This window comes from Anas acuta, chromosome 23 (assembly GCF_963932015.1).
Source record: "Anas acuta chromosome 23, bAnaAcu1.1, whole genome shotgun sequence".
Lineage (NCBI taxonomy): Eukaryota > Metazoa > Chordata > Aves > Anseriformes > Anatidae > Anas > Anas acuta.
In genome coordinates this window covers 5,635,217-5,652,257 of record NC_089001.1, presented here as the reverse complement: position 1 = coordinate 5,652,257, position 17,041 = coordinate 5,635,217, and the positions used below count along the sequence as shown (strand labels likewise).

At 40.8% G+C, this 17,041-nt stretch overlaps 1 protein-coding gene across 5 annotated transcripts in view; it reads right to left on the bottom strand.

Annotated features, from left to right (window-relative positions):
- Positions 1–9,670: 9,670 nt before the first annotated feature.
- ZBTB44 (zinc finger and BTB domain containing 44) overlaps positions 9,671–17,041 on the bottom strand; it is a 41,410-nt gene continuing 34,039 nt past the window's right edge. For 4 of the 5 annotated variants that reach the window (XM_068659072.1, XM_068659073.1, XM_068659074.1 and 1 more), the window contains one exon: positions 9,671–15,949. In XM_068659072.1, the coding sequence (XP_068515173.1) occupies positions 15,667–15,949 (283 nt within the window). In that variant the 3' untranslated portion in view covers positions 9,671–15,666. The remainder of the gene's footprint in view (positions 15,950–17,041) is intronic. The other variant, XM_068659075.1, reaches the window with a different exon arrangement.

The following is a 17,041-nucleotide window of genomic DNA, read 5'->3' as shown; positions in this document are numbered from 1 at the left end:
AATGTTAAATGAAGAAATGGGCTTAAGCCACAGAAATGCTGTGTGGATTTCAAACAGCCCAAAGCACTGGGGGATGTGGTTCACCCCTACTTTGAACTGGACAGACACCTGTGAGCGTCCCAGCCTGACGCAGGAGATGGGGAAAGCACCTCTAGGCAGGCTTAGCTCAGGGTTGGGATCAGGCCCATTGCCCCATAAACCCCAGGCTCATGAGCTGGGCCCAGAGCAGAGCAGCCAGCAGTCCTGGGCTGCCTGGGGTGCAGGGACGGGAGGAGAAGCCTGCTGGTTTTGATGACAAGGGAAACCAGGAGGCATGTGCTTTGTCTGAAGGCTGCTGGACCACTGGCGTGAATGGGCTTTAGACAGCAGGAGATAGGAAGGATAGATGTTCAGCTTAGGGGAAGAGAAGGGAATTAAAAGCAGAAAAGCCAAAAAAGGATTTGGAGATGTTACATGAAGAGAATAAATAGATAATTGTCTGTGGAAAACCTGACCAGACTAGTTCTCTCAGTATTGACTTTGCAGTTAAGTATAGCCTCATCTCTGCCTTCCCACGTTACAGAGCATTCAGCCTGTTTTATCACTCAACAGGCAGCACAAATGAAGGCACATAAATAAATACAGGCACGCACCAGTCTGGACGCCTTGCCTGTGTTACCCCACCAAGCACCACGCTGACACTCGTTCTGACAACCATCCAGAACCTCTCAGCCTTCCCAAGGCTGATGTCTGCTTTAGTCGATCCCACACTAACTCAGTTTGGGCAGTAATATGGCACCCACGATGTCAGTCCGCACACCAGACTCTTAGGAAACAAGTTTGTCAGGCAATTCAAACTTAAAGGAATAAAAAGTGGAACCCCACAAAGACATGAAACTTTACATTGCGGTTTGTGGCAACACTTCCAAGCTTTGCTTGGAATGCAGAGAGTTTGATCGTGCTACTCCAAGACCCACAAAGTGCACAAAGCATCATTATCAGAAGAGACTGACTCTATCTGTATGTCTTTGACTGTATTTCTCAGTTTATGGGGTGCCAGGCCTCTGCTTACCTGTGGTGGAACCTGCTCTCATCTCTCCACAGGGCTGGTTTGTCCTCATTAGCAGATTTATACCACTCTCTGAGTGTTACTGCTTATTTGTTGTAGTCCCATTTGGAGGAAAATGCTTAGAAGATGAAAACAAATTTAAACATTATTAATATATATATATTATTTAAACATTATTTTTAAAATCACCTTCTGCTAACAGAACTAAACAAAACCCAGCAACTGCTGCAGCCTAAATCTCAGCCCAGACGGAGATCTCATTGGAGCATGCAAGCAGACAAAATGCCAGTAATAATCCTACCACTAACCCACAGGGAACACAAGTTCTTTGGGACACAGACTGTGGGTACAATGGAAAAAAAGCCAGGAAAAAGAGATGTTTGTGTGGATTTGTAGCCTAATCTAGCGCTCCAGGTTTCCAAATCACAGCTCCTGGCCCCAGCTGATGGACTTGCTGCCTTGCTAGCGAGCCTTCAGCACATGACCAGAACAACACGCAGGACACTTTGGGATGGGTTGTGCTGCTGAGGTCTCAGGGCGGATCGTGGGGAGAAGGTCAGGCTTGTGCAAGACTTGTATGTTAAAGTAGGTCACTGATCCAACCTATCCATTTAGGGTTATATGCCTTACTGATGACTTCAGCATCTAACTGTCTTGACAACACCAGCGAGGAAGCACTGCTGCCAAAACATTAATGGATCTAGGGCAAAACTCAGCCCCAAGCAGGAAGCCAGTGCAACACCCAGGCACCTTAACCACATGCAATGCTTAACCAAGATCTAAAGTGCATATAAACAAAATGAATCGTTAGCAAGCACGTTCATAACACTGTGTATGTCCCTGTGTGGTCTCTGCAGTTAAACAGTGGTCTGCATCCAACGGGTTCAACAGCCTCTCTAAATGTTACTGGGGATCACTGCAAGTCCTTTACAGATGGGGACGGTGAGGCACAGAAAATACCCACATAGCAAACCTAGGGACAGACTCTTGCCCAAACTGTGACTTGTGCAACAAAGAACTGTCACTGGATGCCATCTAAAAAAACACAGGCTCTTGGTTTTTGAACAATAACAGCATACACCCAAGCCCAAGTGAACCAAAAAAGCAAGTACAAACACCTCAGTTGTTAAGTGCATAGTTACCTCAAGTAGTTTATTTTGGTCTTCTTTAAAAGGAGTGGCTGTGAACAAGTCATGGGGCATGGGGGATTAAAGGAAGGGGGAGTAAGAGGTTAATTGGATTCTATTTGGAGAGGGATTTACGTTGGCTGAGTTTTTTCAGTCAGCAGCGCATAGTGGAACATGTCACTTGTAATTGAGCTAATGAAACACCTCTGGAGATAAAAAAAAACACAAGCTAAATTCAGACTTGGCTGAGAGAGTTGAAGTTCATTCACTACAAGGTTATGGAGAGATGCAACTGCTTTGTTTAAGGACAGTGGACTGGAAAGGTAACAGCTGAATCGGTTTTACTTTGCGAAATCTGTTTTTTCTCACTCGAGGCTGCTGGACCAAGGGGTAATTAGGCAGATTGTTTTGCTAAGGACACTCTTCCAGGACAGGAATCTAAACTCTGCCAATATGGTAATGCGATTTAATAAGTCCAGCCTCTCTCCTGGTCTAATGATATTATAGTTGTTTTCCATAAATAGAACACCAAGGGCAAGCACTTTGCTCCATGGTTATGGCAGTGGAACTACACACGGCTTAGCTGAAAGAGGGCTGCAAATTCCTGGCCTTTTTGATGCACTTTTACGGTGGGTTCCCATCTTCCAGCACAGTTCCTTTCAGTTTTTGTAAGGAGAAACAAGGGATTGTTTTCTAGTTTTCAAAGCTATTACAAACCCCCTCTGACCTAAAGCCAAACTACCAAACATGACTTGAATGCAAGTAAGGGAATACTGGTTTCCCAAGCTTGCCAAAGGGCTAAGCCAGAGTCCTGCAGGGAGCTGCGTCTTCTTTGTGAAAAATGTTAGCGTATGAAAATACCTTTTCTTCCAAGTCAGGAAAAAAAAGGGCGCTTTTAGAAAACCGTTACTCCACTTCTTCTTAACCCCAGCCTCTTCTTCAGGAGTTTAAGAATTGAGTTAGCTTTAATGAGAAAAGAGGATGTGCTTGACACTCCGATTAAAAAAAAAATCACAGTACTGAATTTTATGCAGTTGTACAACTAATGTTACAGGCATGAGGACCTCAGTCTTGAAGTGCACTAGAACACTTAGGCGCCAATCTCACAGCTCAAGAAACCCTGAAATGATGTGGCTGCACCCTGTGTAAGAGAAAGCCATAACAGCACGTAGCTCTGCATAAAACACTAAGTTACTGCATTAGAAAGCAGAGTGCAGACTTACGGCTGTAGTCCCTGCATAGACTGAGATGGCAAAGAGATCCTGGAGGCTGTGTTTTCTGTATGCTGCTGAGAGCGATACTTGTACAGCACAAATTGCCTTCTGCCATTTAAATCTTCCTGCTGTGGTTGATTCTTCCCTCTTCTGATTCTTCCTGCTGAGGTTGTATTCCTCCTTCTCTGGCTTTAGGAAGGAAGAGCAGCAGACAAGTAGCTGCTTGGTCTACCAGCCAATACCTACAAAATGGAATGTCTCAAGTTAATGAAGGTATCAAAATAGCCAAGGTGCTGAGGGAGAAGAAAATGTACCCTGGCATGTCAAGCAAGTTGCATTCTGTGCTGTTAGGTCCTTTGTGTCTCCCAACATCCAGCTTAGAGTCTCTGTGTTGGACAGCAAACAAAAGAAAAGCTTTTTCAGAACACGGGTACCGCAGACCCACTTTGCGACGGGAATTCAAGCTGGAGGGTTTCTGGCATCATCGCTAGGAACAAAGACAAAAACAGATCATGCCCGTTTACAGCTCTGCGGCTGATTCAGTGAATTTGTACAAATGGCAACCGATGGGGAAAAGGCCCCATTGCCACTGGTTCAGCTGCCAGTTCTTGAAAGAAAGGAATCCGGTACCCTCCCCCAAACTGCGCTGCTCCTATAGCGCGGAGACAAAGAGGGGCAAAACCAGTAGCAAAAAAACTACTTAAAACATCACAGACATGGAAAAGAATGATCTCCATGGAACAGCTTTATTGTACTGAGGGCTCTATAGCCACTCTTTTGATCAGAGCCATACGTTAAAGGCTATCTGTCCTGGTTTATAAACCGTATAATATCTGTGGAGCCAAGAGCTTGCTATTTCACAGTAAGTACTATTAATTGTTCTGGTTATCACGTCGTGCAGTTTGACCTAACCTACTGATTTCCCTCCACTCCTGCCGCAAAACATCCATCACTTTTTAAAGGGTTACATAAAGCTGCACAGAAAGGTTCTGGTTTGTGTTAGCTTGATTGCTATAGACTTTAATAAAGCACCCATCACAGTTGCCTAGCCACACAATAGATCAAACTCCTATAATTCTTTTCATGTCTCCAGAGGGGAAGGCTAAGCAAAACATAAAACTTAACCTCCCAGTGCTTTATTACTGGCCTGGAAAGATGTCAAAGGCCATGCGAGCTTTCACTCTTTCCTCGCTCCCTTACAAACCACAGCAACAGACCAAGGGAAGAAAGCAGGGAAGGCAAGCAGGGGCAGTGAGATGGCAGCATAAAGCACACTATTCACGACACCTAGCAGCACACCGAAGGTAAATATGCAAAAAGACAAGTGTAAACAAGTGGCATTTAGAAACTCAACCGCTAAGATAGGTAGCTTTGAGATCATTTTTTTTTCCTCAACACTAAGATTACACGGGATGAAGCCACTTGTCCAATGTCAACTTGTGGCAAAGCTGGTAGGAAATCCTGTGCAAAGGCTCATCACATCTGACTGTGCACGTAGGACTAGCGAGTGTGCTATATTCTGTGGGTTTCTTTGGCACTTTGCTCACTGAACCTGTTGCATGTAGGGTAGTAAATTCACTGGATGACTCACAGTAGCGTACACATCAGTGGGATGTGTAAGAAACCCATTTTGTGTGGGAGCCTCCAAAATCTGTTTCCTCCTCTCCCAGTGGTAGCAATAAGCTGGAGGCTCCTCTGCATCTTACCACTCAAGGTGGAAAAGGCAAGGATGAGCAACGAAACAGGTTTATGTCTTGTTCCCCATCTCTTCTTGAATGTGCTGCTCCCTGGATCAGCAGGAAAAATACCGGAGGAACAGAAAAGCCACGGGCTTTCTTTGATAAGAGATCCACCTTGGCATTGTTTTCAACATCTACCTCACAATGGCAAATTAATTCCAGGAGGTTAGCTCATGTCTGCACTAAGCCTTTAATGGTGCTGTACAGTAATTGCATCCTGCCTCTACCAGATGGATCACAGAAAATGAGTCAGGTACAACTCCTGTAACAACAGAGGCAGGACTTGGGCTTTGCTGGTACAGCCAGCTGGACAAAGAACTTCCCTGTTTTTTTTTTTTTTTTTTTTTTTTAATGAATTCACATGCTACCAAATGGGTATTTGCTCTAAGGAAGCATTCCTCTCTGAGCCACCAGATGCTGACCGCGGGATGTGCTGCAGCCATGTTGCCTTCAGTTCCACTCAAAAACATCTGAGCGCCTGCCAGATGGCAAGTGGAGGAAACAACGTGTGTGCCAACAAGTATACGTGGGCCTTCACCTCAGTGGGAATCAGTGACACTGCAATCGCAGTACCCAGGAAAACGACGTGTTGCAGCTTTTTAAAGGAATTTTAAAATAGAAGGAACTCAAACAAAATTAAAATGTTGAATTACCTCACTGTCAGATTTTAAAGAAAAAAAAAGAAAAAGCTGCAAGTCTTAGAAGATAAACAAAATTCCGCCTCTAACACAAATAGAATTTTTAAGAGCAGTTTATTTCTCTGTTCTTCAAGATTTTTCATCCTGGGCTTGTGCTCGCTTTTGAAAAAGAGGCAGATCTGAGCATTTTTTATTTTAAAACATAACAAGTCAACCCAACGCCACTTCTTTTTGTTTGGCTCTTTCTTTCTCTGTATTAATTTCAATTCAATCAACGAGGCAGTTGCATAACTGTTGTTTATAATTGCTGTCACGTCAACCTTGAAACTGATCACTGTAACACTGAAGTTATATAAAAGGTTTTGTTAGGATTTTTGTTATTTTTCTCGTTTAAATTGTGGGAAGATGAAGTTCAACACTACAGAGATGTTTTGGTTTTCCAAACTCTGATGTCTATTAATCCTGTGCTTTGGTGTCTTTTCTCTCCAGTTATTTTACACAGTGCAGGGCTCTGTTTATGCACAGAAAGTCTCCAAAAACAGTTCTGTGCACCCCAGTAATACACAGGATATAAAATACACTGTGCTGAGTCAGAGAAGCAACTACCAGAAGTAAAGTTCACAAAATGGGTAAGCTGTTAAGGGACAATTTAAACACATTTCTGGAAAGGCCGAATATTTAAATGCTTAAGTGGACTGGGACTGTAATTTACCTTGCTCTTCTGAAGCCAGCGGACTGTTACCCTTCAGCAATGTAGTAGCAGACCCTGAGGCATTGTTTCTTCTTCTATGCATGTCAAAATGCCTTCTTCATTTACCTACATAAAAATTATCCTGGAATTGAGTCATCTTCACTTGCCTGTAAACACAGCGTAGTCTCCTTGCTCCTCTCCCAACACTTCTGTTCATTCTTTGACTTGGAGGTGTACTTACCTGGGAGACGTCTCCCCTGTCTGCAAAGAATTCAGACGATCCATTTTACCACTAGTTTTCTGTTTTTCTAGAGATTTGAGTGTCAGGGACATACTAACAGATATCTTGGGTTCAAGACAGTTTGAAAGCTATACTGCACTGCAGTCTATCAAATAATTTAGGACTGTATTTTTTTTAGTGTAAATGAATACTGCCCGTATTTATTTGATGTTACTTCATGCTTAACAGTAATCTGTAATTGACATTGGCTTTTCTTAGAAATGGTCTGGAAAATGTCAGTCTACGTGAAGAAAAAACTAAAGAGAAAACTAGACTGAAGTGCCATTCACATTCCCCTCCTCCAAAATAAAAATATCTCAAGACCACAAAATATGTCTGCTCTCTTACGATGAATATCTTGGCCATAAGTCCTGCCTTTCTGTTTAGGGATGAGCACGGGATCACATGAAACCATGCCTCTGCTTTTCACCCCAAACGCAAGAGAAGTGTGTAAGGACTAAGAGAAAAGCAAAGCGAGGTTCTTGTGGAGTGTCAGGCTAGTAACCTGCTCCAGCCAACTGAGAATCAACCAAGAAAAGCATAGCAATACCGGCTGTAGGGAAGCAGCGAGGAAAGAGTTGGTCAATCGATGTTTTTATACGCTTCTTGTTCAAAATTCTTTCTGAATGAGCACATACAGATTGTGCGTGCGCGCGCGTGCGTGTACAGGGGAACAAGCAGTACTTTGTGGGAAAAAAACTGTTATCTTCTAAATGATGGAAGTATTACAAAACACAGGACCTAAGCATCTAGCTTTATACAAGCATATGGAAGACTGGGAATGCAGTTGAGCCAGATGCAGCGGATGTATTCTCAGAGATACTCCCACGTAAATCCAATCAGAACTATGAAGAACAGTTGTATCCAAAACAACAGGGGATCTAAGAGTCGGTGGCAGCGGCATAGCCACACAAATTAACATACAGTTGGGCAAAGGAGCTCTCTTATGCTGAGATTGCTAACTTCAGAATTCTGATTGAAGGTTTAAGGGAGATATACAAATAGATGCCCCATGAGCTGCTCTCATAGCTTCACCAGGAGACTGACTGAGATGAAGACAGCTCAGGATCAAAGATTAATGCAAGCCTTTAGAGTAGTTTTTGAACATATGGTTTTCACTGGGAGTTTGTGGCCCGTTTCTAAAGGATTTGTGAAAGGCAAATACAAAAATCAGGGCTACTATCAGTACGTGCTTGTTGGCTATACAAGTGGATCCATATCTTCCCTGAAAAGAGTTAACATATCCAAAAATCAGAATAATTGAAAAACTACTCAGAAGAGCTCTGAGCTGTAACTGATGTACACACTTACCCCTGCTCTGCTAGCTCATGGTCTCACAGCAATCTGCGCTCTAAGAATGGTGATGACAGACTTCTGCTCTGAACTCTGGAGATGCTGCATGCACAAGCAGCTTGGGAAAAGCGCTTTATGCATGATCCAAGGCAGGTTCCTCTAAGCAGCTCCATTTTCACCAGGGTATCACATACGTAGGAATGGTGCAGTAAGCCCTGGGAGAGTGCTGTTCCCTGTTCTACTACGTTCTCAGTAGCTATGAATTCAATCTCATCTCAGCTGCTCTCCTTTGTGCAAAAGAAAGGGTACTTCATTACTGTCAGGAACAAAATGCTTAAATGCTGTAAGTAATCCACAGAAGATCTTTGATAGTGTACACTTGCTTTGTTAAGGATATCTAAAAGATGCTTCATGCTAAACTTAAACATATGGCTGTGCTTTGCAAAAATCCACTTCAGTCACCAGGCTGAACCTCGATATCCATCAAAGGCATGCAGTTTAACAGTCCTGCCTTAGCTTTATGACAGTGTATGTTCATATACAGTCATACAGGCTTTAGATTTGTAATGGTCTGCTAAACATCACTGCATACTCCGAACTGCAGTCTGTCTTCAAAGCAAATGAATTCTTTCTTTTGCGGGAGAACAATGGAGTCAAAGCCTGTACATTTCAAACTTTAATTCTCTCCAAAGCTTTCTCCAGATACGTTCCATCTTCCAATTATGCTTTTGATAAAATACTTCTGTCCTTATACAAGGTCCTGAGGAACGCAAGAAATTGGAATTCATAACTCTCAACCCTCTCTATCCAAGGTTCACTGTGGCTGCTTACGCTGCTCTGTGGAATGCTTTTCCATTATTGATTTATTTATTTATTTTCACTCCCATGTCAGATGCTGAACACAATTTGACTCCTAGCGCATTAATCATGTCAGCCTGCTTGTTATTCATATAGGTTACTGGGCAGAGTTATAATCGTTTCAGCCAAGTAATTACAAAACTTCCATTTTCCTACCTGTGCCCTAGCTACGTGTTGATCCAGCCGGCATTCCTGCTCGGTCAGACAGGTGGGTCTGTAGGAGGCAAATTAATTTAATTGCAAGGGTTGCCAGAAACAGCAGAGGTATATTTTAAATCCCATGACTCTTGGCTGTTTTATGACTATTTTGAAGCGCATGGCTGTGATCACGATGACTCTGTCTACTGTCCTTTTTAAACATCTTCTCCTTTGACTAATTTGATTGGCCTCATTCTTGGCTGGCTTTCCATCAATAAAGCCCCACTCAAAAGATGGCCCCACAGCTTTTGCAGAATGCAGCCTAAAAGAGAACATTAACAAAAGGAAATGTAATAGACAATGGAAAATTAAACAACGTTTACTTTACTCTTAATACTCTTTACTCATATAACTCCTCCAATCGTTTATTAATGCTTGGTCTGTTTTAAACTACCTTTCCTCCAAAGACAGCTTGAGCAACTGTGAGTTCTCCTCATATTCAACTATTTTGAGACTAATTATAAGCAAAAGTTATAAGAGAATGTAGCTCTAGCAACAGGACTGCACCTTCTTATACAGGGTCAAGTCTTTTGTTCTGTAAGACAAAGTCTGGTGTAGTTAAAGAACGACACAAAGCAAAGATATACTCCATAAAACATTAATATTTTAATGAAAAATCTTAGCTTCATGTTTCTATCCAAAGACACTCAAAACTAGTTTTTCTCCCCCCTTAATTTTGACCTATAATGGGACCAGTTTGGATAATTTTTTTTTGTATTTTAGAACATTTTTTTTTAAAGATTAAACAACCAGGCTAGCAAAAAGGTACCCAATACATACTTTTCTTATATCAAACAAGCTAGTATTTCAATACAATGTAACTATACAGAATATATACAGTACACATATGATCACAAAGCAAACACTACAGGCTCAGAACAGATTTGAAAAAACATGATATTCACATTGATTACAATAACTCTAAAAATGATTGTAACGTTGAAACGGCACTTAGTTTACAAAAAAAGTCACAAAAATATATATAGCCACCAAGAACTATGGTTCCTGAAAAATACTAATAGCCAGATAGTATTATATAAAATGTGAAGTGTATTTAAACATCGTATACATTAAAAAACAAAACCAAAACCAAAAAACAATTCTGTTAAGTCAATAAACATGCCAAGTAATCTAGCTGTGGCCAGCATCAACAAGAGAAGCTGTACTGTGGATGAGATGACGACTGGATATACGGCTGGTGACCGGAGACTGGCACAGTTAAGGGGGTTTCACTGTTACTAAAATGCACAAAGAAGCCCAACAATAATTTAATTCACATTTTTCCTCCAGCTTTACTCTTTCCCTCTTCGGGGTTTCACCACAGGGCAGCACCTAGAGCAAAGGCACTGCAGGAACAGGGCAAAGAAGCTGTCCAAGAAATTTGTGTAGCCAGGGCTATAAGTCAGAATATCAAAAGCATGCATCAGCGAAATGAATGGTTAAACAAAATCACTCCTCTGGGGACTTCAGCAACCCTCAGGAAGACTGTAGGTACAGTTGCCACACAGGCTGGCAGCACCAGAAACTAATTCGGCTCTTTTTTATATTTTTTTTTTTTAGTGCAACCAGATTTGTAGTTGAGACCTGTGGGGCACTGAATTACTGTGATAGCACACATTGAGTTAACAAAAACCCAGAGCAGTAAGTACTGTTGCATTAAAAAAATTTCACATTTGCTTTTTATGGTACATTTCCTCAAATACTCTGAACCGACTCTCCTCACTAGGGACCTCTGATGTGGCTGAGGCGCAGTCTGGCCTTGAACCCTCTTATCTGTCATCAAGATGCTATGGAATTTATTATGTCCGTAATTGGAGATGAGAACCCTCCGAAGCTGGGTTTCACCTTGTACGCAAAATTCGAACTTAATCGAGCTGAATGAAAATTAGCTATTTTCCTTATTCTGATGGTGGTGTGGAAGTTGCAATGGATCCAGGAGCAACGGGCGCTCCCACATCTGCATTTTCTCCATCCCTGCAGGGTGCACAAAGCTCCCGTTCTATTTGCATATAAAATGCTTCATGGTGCATCTCAGAGAGAGACTGGCAATAGTCTCAGTGCTCTTATATCCTGGGGCTGGAGGGGGAAGCCAGCAACCAAGAAGCAACTGAAGCCCTCATATAAAAACTTTAAACCATAGCTTAAAAACAATAAAATTTTATCCCGTAAGGGACATATAGGGATCATAGTCTTATAAAATATATTTTACTGCATTGGCAGCTAGTACTTTTTAAAAAAGTTTAAATTCACACCTTTTAGACTCAAGATACATGTGAACCCAGAACCATTTTCAATAACCTAGTCTACTAATCTCTCAGTATGAGAGACTTGACTACACTATCTGCGAGCCTGACAACTGAACTCAAACTGTAGCAAGACAGACAAACCATCAGGAACACACATCTTTTTTTAATGTGGTGTAAGAAAAGTGACAAGCAGTTCTGACAGGGAGCTTAATTTGCTGAATGTGAAGGCATCCCCATGGATTTCCAGGGGAGTTGTGCTATATGTCTGCATCAAAAAACAAAACAAACCCTTACAGTTTGGCCAAATCTCCCACACAGCTAAAATCGCACTTCTTTTTTCTTCTGCTTATTGTGGGGAAAGAGATAGCTTCTGAATGTTATCCCCTCTCCTGAAACACCGCATTCAGTCAGCGAAAAAAAAAAACACAACACAACTTTCCCCTGCTTTCCTGTTGTTCTCATCAGACATACTGCACAGTATGCAAGGGATAAGGACCCCGATCAGACTCCAAGAACACGGGACCCCAGCACACGGCAGAATCTTGCTAGTTCTGTGGTAGTGAAGGCACTCTACTTGCAAAATAAATGGGTGAGGAAAGGATTTTCCACTGAGTGCAAAGAATGGTGCTGCATAGAAGGATAGACAGAAGTAAAACACATTTACGTCACTTGTGAATGAATGTGGAGACAACTCACTGGGGCAGAAACTGCCGCAATGGGTCTTACAGGTGGGTATTTGGAAGAAATTCTCAACCACTTAGAAGGGACGGGAAGATGGTGAAAGGATCGGAGCATCTCACAATACATGCTGGGAGAGCTGGGACTGTTTTGAACAGAAGGCTCGGGGGACCTTACCAATGTGGCTAACTAATGGATAGGAGGATGAAAAAAAGATGGAGCCAGACCTTTCTCAGTGGGCACAAGCTGAAATACAAGAAATTCCATTTAAACACGAGAACATTTTTAAAGTGACGGTGGTCAAACAGTGGAATAGACTGCCCAGAGAAATCACGGAGTCTCCATCTCTGGAGACATTCAGAACCTGACTGGACAAGGTCCTGAGCAACCTGTCCTTGCTGTCTGCTGCTCTGAGCAGGGGGTCTGGACCAGAATATCTCTAGAGGTCCGTTCCAATCTTCCAATCTCAACTATTCTGTGATCCCAGTCATGCACACCTATAAACACAAACCGAATAACTTAGAGTAGGTTTTTTTTTTGAGGGTGGGGGTAGATGGGGGGAGTGATATGAAAATGCAGTCCAGGGTTCAAAATGCTCTGATAATGTATTGAAAGAACCTTTAGGATTAATCCCAAGTACAGTTTAAGGCAAGTTTCTTCTAGTTTAGTTAGATATCTATCTCACTCAAATTGGAATCCAAGTATTAGCAACAGAGCTTGTTTTATGATGTCCTATGTTTTTACGTCTCTCCTGTGAAGAACACCAGCATTCCAAAGAACTGAACACTTCCAACAAGTTAGGGAGGAGAAATAAAAGGGTATTTGTATTTAATTTGTGGTAACTTCTACGGAGAAAAGAGATATTAACAAGAAACAATTACAAACAGGGAAGTTAACAAATAAGCCTAAAACAAACAAACAAACCCGCTAAGAACTCTATTGCCCCTGCAGTGAAATGAGATTGAAAAGTGAGAAAAAAAATATCAGATGTTACACAGAGATTACAAGGCTGAAAAGATAATGTGTAACACTGCAATGGAAAACAAAACCCAAGACTTGTCTTGTACCAAGGTGTTAACAGTTAATGATACTCATTTCTTCTCAAGGAAGAACAGATTAGAGCTACAAAGTTGTTTTTTGTTCTTTTTTTTTTAAAAACTTTTTAATTTTCTCTTTGGTATTCAGAAGGCAGTTTGCCTTCTGACACAAAAATTTAAATCTTTTAAAAATCCAATATCCAGATATGTCTGTTCTGTATTTGCACATCTCCTCACCAACACATTTCTTAGCAAAGTAATGGGTGAAAATTACCATATTCTAATAGAAGATTATGCTCATCTACATCTGACCTTTGAATATTACACCTAAACAGTCTGAAACTGTTTCTGTGTAAGTACTTTTTGCTACAAGAATTGCAAAGGATTCTTATATACCTGGAAAGATGAGTAACACTTATCACAAAAAAAGAAAACCCTATATTTGAGTTCAGTGTCATAGCCCTATAAGTCAAGAGAAAACTCAGAAAAAGGCATCTCCTTGTCTCACTGGCTTTTCAGTTACAGAAATCAGAAGTGGAAGAGAACTGGTCTTTAAGTTCAGCCCATCAAAAAGACACTGGACTGACTCACAGTACAGTATCCCTAAAAAACAATTTCTCTTTCAAGCCCTTTAAAGACGTACAAAAGGTAGACAGCAAGACTGAATTGTAGCAGAGAACTTCTTTGCAGCATGTTTATAAAACACCCTTCAGATCTGGTGGAGAAACTTCACTCCAGTAACTTGGAAAGGATTGAAATCCTGACTGTTTTCCCTCTATTTAACTAGTATGTTTTGTACCTAAAACACAGCAGAGAAGATTTGTTAAAGTCACTGAAACCCTTTAAGCTCTTTCCAAAGGGCAATAAGCTTTTTTCTTTACAAAAGCTGGCTATTAGTAGAAACAACTCAGACCTACAGAGTATCAGAGCCACCTAAGCTAACTGAATATAAATTGATCTTGCAAGATAATATGACTTTTGTGTCTTCTGTTTCTTCAGGAGCAACCTTTCTCTATCGGTTTCATTTCCTCCTCGTGTTTGCATAAAGCAAATCCAGATAGAAAACAGTAATTTAAAGTCAAGATTCAAAACTAAGGGAGTATATCATGCCTTTGGAATACTAAGATCAAGTAATACCTACTCTCTCAGCATGTCATCTGTAGGCTATAGGCATTTGGCATCAAACACCGACTTCAGAAGCAATTAAAAAAATCAAAAACCTCCTAATGTATTTCCTAATTTAGCTTTCAAAGCAGTACTATAGCCCAAGCAGCCTCAACAAACAAGAATCACTGCTCTGAAAATCCCACACCCTAAATTTGAAGCTTTTTCTAAATATGGAAAAAATGAAATTGCAAATCTTTCAATTTATTGCTTACTTGAGCTGTGTATGTAGCTGGAGTAATGGCCTTTAATAAACTGAGTTGGCAAGGATTTAAAATATTTTGAAACAGGAACAATTCATCACCACTATATAGGCTTTCTGTAAACAACCCCCTGTTGGGTTAGAAAGTTGGCCTCTGAAGAGAATAAATTGCTTGTTTTGTCCAAAAACAGACTAATAAAAATCTCAGAAACTATACATGCATATGTATAAACAAAAAATGTGCAATAATGCACAAAAGAGCTCATTTTTTTCCCCATCTGTAAACTCCCTCTAGTTAGCTTTTGGAGATTAGTAAAAATACAGTATTTATGACAGGGGGAAGTGACCAGAACTGCAAACAATCTGGCCAAGATTTAAGAATTTCACTTCGGGAAAACCTTCATTTTCATGCATGGTTTCCCTTCTACAGAAAGATACAGTCATGAGATATTTGTCAGGCTTGTGTGGATATACACTTCTCTATCCTCCTCAGTTCATTATGCATCACTAGAATTTTCCTGGCCATAGTATTTCCATGCCTAACCTTAAACAGGCAAATCCAGACAGGCTATTTGATCAAGCAGTTTCTAAAAGGACTGGAATATAAGAAGTAGGAATACCTGGCATGACATCACTTGGTTTGTCAAAACTGATTTATCTGAGATGAAAAGGGACAATGTGTTTTTAAAAAGTGTGTGACTGTTAGTTTCAAAAATGCTTACCATTTCCAAGAAAAGGGTTACAGTAAGCGCTTTGAAAAACAGCAGGCACAGTGATAGGAAGTGTCATTTTTTATGCAGAAGATTAAAGCATCCACTCAAAACTAGTCAAAGATGTTCAATAATGATTTCCAATGCATCCTTTTGTTTGTCACTTTAAAAAGGTTTCCTCTGATTTCTTTCCCTTAACCAGAGGGTCTGCAGAAGCAAGAGAAACTTAATGAGCTGTTCTAACTGTGGAAGAAGAAATAGTTAAAGTGATCTGAATCAGTTGTTCTTCTTTAGAAGTGTATCACAGCTTCCATGATGTTCTGACAAGATCTTTTTGTGCATTCAGTCTTAAATATTTTCACAGAAGTGATCATTCAGTCATGAAAAATAATGTAACATCTGTTGCAGTTTTCTGTTTAAAGCGTAGCTTACAAAGTAAAAAAGGGAAAATCTCCCCACTTTTGTTTAAAAAAAATTAAATTAAAATGTACAGGACCAAACACAGGCACTTTCCAAAGAACAAAAATGAAACCAAACCATGAATTATTCAATAGTAATAGATGACAGCTCCGGTTTCGGAGGGTCACCTGCAGTTGCCTCAGCAGTGGCGTTAGTCTTTGGCTGCTCTGGCACATCTTCTTCCTTCTCTGCCAACCCACCCAGAGACCCCAAGGGGAAAGTGCTTTCACAATTCTGAGTTGACGAGACCTGTGAAATGACAGGCATTTGGACAGAAGAGTTGCTTTCAAAGCCATGCTCCCCTAGCTCATACTGCCCGAGGGTCTCTTCTTGTTCCTGGTTTAAGTAGTCCGGTACTAGGAAGTCACTAGAAGAGGGGCAAAGGACAGAAGAGAAATGTCACTTCTCACACAAACATTGGAGGTATCAGTTTCTTTGCATCAGTTACATCACACAAGCTACATACTGCATTTAATAGAGAGCAAATACTCATTTCACACTGTTCTAAGATCATCACAGCATACTTCACTAAGCACTATAACCTGGTTCTCATTAAAACACACAAAATTTTATTCAACAGCATCTATTTTGCATCACTGTGCATCTGTATTTCCTACACGGTAACTTATTATTTAGGTTGTACCACCTTGATGAGAATGAAAGTTAATGACTGGAACATCAAATGGCACTAAAAAGATCACTGAAAAAAGGGAGCACTCAACCTTTAAAAACAGAAACAAAAATGAGTTCAGCACTGGCAAAAAATGTGGGCCTTTTCCACCCCTGAGATAAGATCCACCCAAGAAACAGCAGTAGCACTCAGAGTGGACAGGCTATAAACAAAAGCTTGAGGCAAGGAAGCACAGGGTCTGCTGCAGGTACAAGGAAGCTTCCAACTACAGTGGTGTTTTGTGATGTGGACACATCATACTAGTGTGAAAAGAAAAAGAACTTCATTTCCTTCCCTGATCCACACCATTTTAGTTCCTTCTGGACAACAATTCTAAAACTTACTCTTACCAACTGCTGGTTGAGTGTATCCAAAGATAATCTACCAAACTATTAAGTAGTATTTGCAGAGCATGAGCAATAAGGAAAATAAATTTTCTTTTCAAATGTTCAGCACTAGAAATGTAAGTTTCTACTGAAGCAAGTTATTTTTTTTATATCTATATATGCATTTGTATGCTTTGCTTCCTTTTTGTAATCCATTTAAAAGGAGTAAACTTATTTCAGTGGCAGCAGCATTCACTGCTTCAAATCCAAATGAACAATCAACTATGCTAACTCTAGCGTTTGTAAATTCAAACTGAAGGCAGGCCTACAGACAACTAAAAAGCTCGTACTTCTCATCTGTTTGATGGCAGCAATAAAGTGCTTACCACAATCATGGCATCATCTCTTAAGAGTTTTCACTCTAGTTTTGGCGCAAGCCCTAAGAACAAGAACTGCGTAAACC